At 43.1% G+C, this 5,941-nt stretch overlaps 1 protein-coding gene across 2 annotated transcripts in view; it reads right to left on the reverse strand.

Moving 5' to 3' along the window:
* Window positions 1–274: 274 nt before the first annotated feature.
* Window positions 275–5,941, reverse strand: part of Cib3 (calcium and integrin binding family member 3) — a 14,138-nt gene continuing 8,471 nt past the window's right edge. For both annotated transcript variants that reach the window (XM_035451841.1, XM_035451840.1), the window contains 2 exons: window positions 4,403–4,598; window positions 275–296 (listed from right to left, as the gene is read on the reverse strand). In XM_035451841.1, the coding sequence (XP_035307732.1) occupies window positions 275–296; window positions 4,403–4,598 (218 nt within the window). The remainder of the gene's footprint in view (window positions 297–4,402; window positions 4,599–5,941) is intronic.

Consider the following 5,941-nt stretch of genomic DNA (forward strand, 5'->3'; position numbering starts at 1 on the left):
CTCAAAGGCCCTGGGACAACCTTGGGCTCCTGGAATTCACAAAACATGGAGGTGTGAGTGAAAAATGAGGCACCCCTGGGCTCAAGTTGGCCTCTGGAAGGAGCTATGGTGTGGCATTGGACTTCTTCCATATGCTCGCTCACCTGGAGTTTAAAATATGAATGGAAGATGGCAATCCACACAGCAAAAGGTAAAGACCCCGAGGCAGGTTTGATTCCTGTTTATTCAGAGGTCAGATGGATGGGTGAGGGCCAGGTCACTTCCTCTGGGTCTGTCAGATTCGGATGTGGAAGGTGCTGTATACAAAAAGCAGAGTTATCACTGACAACTCACAAATAGACACTGGATCCCCAACACGCCCTCTTCTAGACCCAGAGGCAAGCAGGGATCACCAGGGGGATGGACGCCCTAGAAGTCACAGACAGTAGTTCCCCTGCACCCATAGGACTGAGGCTGGATGTCAACACCAGGGCCTTTGCTCAGTGGATCTCTGTGAGTTCGAGGCCAGCCTGGTCTACAGAGCGAGTGCCAGAATAGGCTCCAAAGCCACAGTGAAACCTTGTCTCGAAAAACAAAACAAAAAAGAAATCCAAATAAATGGTATAGTCACCGAAGATCTGGTAAACACTGGTGTGGATGTCACAATAATTGCACCAGAATCTGAGAATCCAAATTGGCCTCTTCAGGAGATAAATGTTCAGCTTTTAGGGATTGGAACTTTATCTCAGGTAAAGAGAACTGGATATGGGTCAAATGTATATGGCCAGAAGGACAGAAGAAAATTAAAGCCATGTGTGGCTAACATAGCAATGAACTTATGGGGATCCGATTTGTTACAGCAATGGAATACTCAGATTACCATCCCTCCAATCTCAGAAACAAACCATAAATTAACATATGTTTCTGAGAACAATATTAGAAGGTATTCTAAAGAACAGTCACTGGCCATTCAGGTTGTACAAGACCAGGGCTCAACAGCTGCTGATCTTTCAAAGGCACCAACAGCCCTACCTTTAAAATGGTTGATGGACAAACCTGGATGGGTTTAGCAACTGCTTTTAACAACAGAGAAACTGCAGGCCTTAGAACAGAGTCAGATAAATACTCAGCATATTGAAGAATCAGCCAGCCCTTGTTATTAAAAAGAAATCTGGAAATGGAGAATGATAACAGATCTAAGAGCTGTTAATTAGGTGATTCAGCCAATGCACTCTAGAGTCTGGAATTCTTTTGCCTTCTTTATTATCTAAAGGATGGCCTCTTATAGTGATTGATTTAAAAGATTGGTGTTTTTTTCACATACCTTTACAAGAAAAAGACAGAAAAATTTGCCTTCATGGTGCCTACTTGTTGGGAGCCAAATCTCAGATCTTGGCATGAGATTCTAGGCCATGCTTGGCAGGCCACATAGTTAACCTTCACATAGCAGCTCCTTAGAACCTCAGCTCAAGAAAAGAAACAGCTTGACCCAGGCCTCCACCACAGGCTCAGTCACCTAGGCAACCTCTTCCCGGACCTCTTACTCATGAACTCTTTACCTTGTCAAACATCCTCTTTGTGGCTTCCTAATATCCTGCCTATACCAACACCTGGTGCACAAACAACCCATTCTACCCCTCCCCATATCCTGCTCTGCCGACTATATAAGCTAGCCTGAGAAAAAGTAAAGTTTGCCACTTGATCAGAACCCTGTCTTGTGGTCATTCTTTCTGCGTCTCTTGTCCCCATTCCCTATCCCTGACTCTCTTGCCCCAGGTTGATGTCCTGCAGGTCGGGATACCTACTTATAATTCTTAGCCTATTAAGAGATGTCACTGGAATCCAGGCATTGGTGGCACATGCCTTTAATCCCAGCACTCAGGAGGCAGGGAGAGGCAGATCTCTGTGAGTTCAAGGCCAGCCTGGTCTACAGAGTGAGTTCCAGGACAGGCTCCAAAGCAATAGAGAAACTCTGTCTCAGAAAAAAAAAAAAAAAAACAGAGAGAGATTGTGTGTGTGTGTGTGTGTGTGTGAGAGAGAGAGAGAGAGAGAGAGAGAGAGAGAGAGAGAGAGAGAGATCAATGGAAGGTTCTCCCCAGGGAAAGTTAAATAGCCCCACCCTGTGCCAATATTTTATAAGTCAGCCATTAGGAATAGTATGTAAGCAATTCCTCCAACCTATAGTTTACCACTATATGGACGATATTTTACTAGCTGGCTCAAATGTAGATTAGAATGTAGAAATGTAGATCAGTTGATTAGAAAGAATGTTTAAAGAAGTGAAAAAAAAACATTGCCTTGTTGAAGATTACAAATTGCTTCTGAAAAAATACAAAGAGGAGAGTCTATTAATTATTTAGGATATAAAATAGGTCTACAGAAAATCAGACCCCAAAAGTTGCAAATTAGGAGAGATTGATTGCTAACTTTAATGACTTTCAAAGATTGCTAGGAGACATTTACTATCTAAGGCCCACTATTGGAGTAGAAAAAAATGAACTGAGTAATTTGTTTAAAACCTTAGACAATGACAAGGATTTAAATAGTGCAACAGAAATATCAGCTGAAGCTTAGAGAAATTACAGAATACACATATGGATTGTTCTAATCCAAAACTTGATTGTATTTTGGTTGTTTTACCCTCTCGGCATTCTCCTACAGGAATATTAATGCAGAGGGAAGATATTGTGTTAGAATGGATCTTTTTACCACCCAAGCAGAGTAAAAAATAAAAACTTATGTGGAAAAGGTCTCTGAGTCGATTCTAAAAGGAAAATTGAGACAATCAATTAGCAGGAATAGATCCAGCAGAAATTGTAGTACCTTTTACTAATGATGAAATTGACAAATTATGAGCAGAAAAATTTTGGGAGAGATTAAAAATAAATATCCCAAAAGCAAGAGAATTCAACTTATAAGAGAACTAACTGGGTCCTTCCTCACATTGTTCAGGGAGCACCAATATCTGGAGACCCTACATTCTATACTGATGCAAAGTTCTTATGATTCTGTCCAAAAGTCAGAATTATATGCTATTCTCATGGTATTAATGGATTCTATGGAACCTCTCAACAGTTACTGATTTGCAATATGCAGAAAGTTGTTTTACATATTAAAACTTCTAAATTTATACCAGATGATACAGAATTGACTTTGTTATTTATTCAGTTACAAGAAAGAATCAGGCTGAAGATGGGTGCCCCAACATTGCAGAGGACCCTTGGGTGACTGTTCAGGCAGCCGGCTGTTTCTGTCATTTCTCACATTTTTTGGAAGTCGCTTGCACTTCCTGCTTACTCAGGTAATATTATTTCCTTGTCGGGTCTCTGATGGAGTTGAATAATTTGTAGTTATAGTTTTCCTTGTTACCAGAGTCAGAAAAGAAGTTCACTAAAGAAATGTAAAGCAGCCAGGCTTTGGTTGCAGACACCTCTCCCAGCACTTGGGAGGCAGAGGCAGGAGGATCTCTGTGAGTTTGAGACCAGCCTGGTCTACAAAGAGCTAATTCCAGGACAGCCTCCAAAGCCACAGAGAAACCCTGTCTGGAAAAAAAAAAAGAAATGTAAAGTGTAGAATGTTAAGAGACATAAAAAGATGGTTTTGGTAATGCAAGTTAGAATAGAAAGTAAATTAGTTCAACCTTTTGGACTCACCAAGATAGGATAGATATGGAGTATTTTCTCCGGATTTGTCAGTTGCTAATGGATTAGACATTGTTGATGTATTTATTGTCTGTTTACATTGTATATACTTATTGTATATAGTTTTTCGTATATTAGTTATAGCCTTTTAATTTTAGACAAAAAAGGGGAAATGTAGTGATATGCTGTTTATACTCTAACAAATAAAGCTTTCCTGAAGATCAGAGGGCAGAGCTGGCCACTAGCTAACCATAGAGGGCTAGAGGTCTATACAGATAGACAGGAAGTGATAAGGCAAGAGGAGACAGGAACTCTGTTTCTTTTTAGTCTGAGGATTTCCAGGAGGTAAGATCTCTAGTGGCTGCTCTGCTTCTCTGATCATTCAGCTTTCAAACCCCTAATATCTGACTCTGGATTTTTATTATTAAGACCAATTAGAACTCATGCTACAGCCAGGTCTAAATAGTGAGACCCTTTCTGAGAAAAAAGCAAACCAAACAAACAAACAAAGGAATGGATGGATGTAGCCCTGGACCATAGTCTACCAACCCTGTGTCATACCCACCAGCCCTGCAGTAGGGGCTCTTCCCTTACCCCAGGCTGCCAAGGACAGCCATGTGGACAGTTCACAGCAAAACGCTATGGCATCTGACAGAAACACTGCTTCTGTCCACAGGAGCTGCCCTCGGCCTCCCAGTCTTGGTCCTTGGACAGAGTGGGCTGAAGCCACAGCATCTAGGGGAGGTCCCTGGGGTCTCTCATCCCTGGGTCTGAACCTGCACCTGAGGAAGTCTGGTGCCCGCAGGATCATGTTTTGGAAGTCCTCCAGGGATAGCCGCCCATCGTGGTCGCTGTCTGCTTCGTCCAGTACCTTCTCACAGACCAGGGTCACCTCCTCGGCACTCAGCTCCCCTCGGGTCAGTCTGGTCACCGTCTGCTCCAGGTCCCAGGCACAGATGTAGTCATCATTGTTGAAGTCTGTGAAGTCAACAGTAGGGTTAGGGACACCATGTGGCAGGAGGGCATGTCTGTCCCCATGCTTTGGAACTATACAGGGATGCCCAAAATTCATGCAGCAGTTATTGATCACCTACTGATTACCCAGAGCTTCTCACCCTAGGCACTGAGAGCCATCCCAGCCTTTATAACAACTGTTTAATTATATAACACTTATTACTTGCCAGGCACCACGATGACTGATTTTCTCTTTTTGTGTGTGTGTGTGTGTTTTGTTTTTTGTTTTTTTTTTCGAGACAGGGTTTCTCTGTGTAGCTTTGGAGCCTATCCTGGCACTGTCTCTGGCGACCAGGCTGGCCTCAAACTCACAGAGATCTGCCTGCCTCTGCCTCCCGAGTGTTGGGATTAAAGGCATGCGCCACCAACGCCCAGCTGACTGATTTTCTCTTACTTAAGCATTTATTGAGTGCCTTCTGTTTGCCAACCTTGGAATAACTTTTTCATCTATCCACCCATCCAGTCAACTAATTGAGCACTCACTATGTGCCAGGCACCACATCCACTCATTCAGGAGATATTTACTAGGTACATACCATGTGCCACATGTGTGAACTTTTTTTGGTATTCATTCACTTAGCAATTATTTATTAAATATGTACTATGTGCCAGACATCATGATAGTTGCTTTTTATTCATTTTCCAGCTCATCAAGTATGTATTGAATACCTACTATTTGCCAGCCATTGTGGTAGTGATTTGTCACTCACTAACGCCCCCCCTGCACATACACACACGTGCTAAAATAAATAATGTAAAAGGTTATTTTGGTTTTTTTGTTTGGTTGGTTTTTTTGAGACAGGGTTTCTCTGTGTAGCTTTGTAGACCAGGCTGACCTTGAACTCACAGACATCCACCTGCCTCTGCCTCCTGGGTGCTGGGATTAAAGGAGTGCGCCACCACCGCATGGTGTAAAAGATTGTTTTAGGTGTTTAGATGTGCGCCTGCCCACAGAGGGGTCTACATGCTCCTGATGACCTCCACAGCAGATGTGGCTGAGGGCAGGGACATCCAGGACAAGCCCAGGAGTTCAAGTGAATCAATCAATGGAGGAGTCACCATGTATGGGGCTGTTGAGGCCTGGGAGAGTTTTATTGGTTCATTTACTGTGTGTTGGATGCCTTGGCAATTGTTCTTCACTGACTCACTTGTGAGTATTGAGTGCCTATTATGGGCCAGGCCCTGAGAAAAGTGCTGTTATTTTACATACCCTCATTCAGAAAGGACTGAACACAAACAGATGGATGGGGTGTGGCTCCGGGGTGGAGCCCCTGCCTAGAGATCCCCAGTGAGGAGCTGTAGATGGT

This window comes from Cricetulus griseus, assembly GCF_003668045.3.
Source record: "Cricetulus griseus strain 17A/GY chromosome 1 unlocalized genomic scaffold, alternate assembly CriGri-PICRH-1.0 chr1_0, whole genome shotgun sequence".
Taxonomy (NCBI): Eukaryota; Metazoa; Chordata; class Mammalia; order Rodentia; family Cricetidae; genus Cricetulus; species Cricetulus griseus.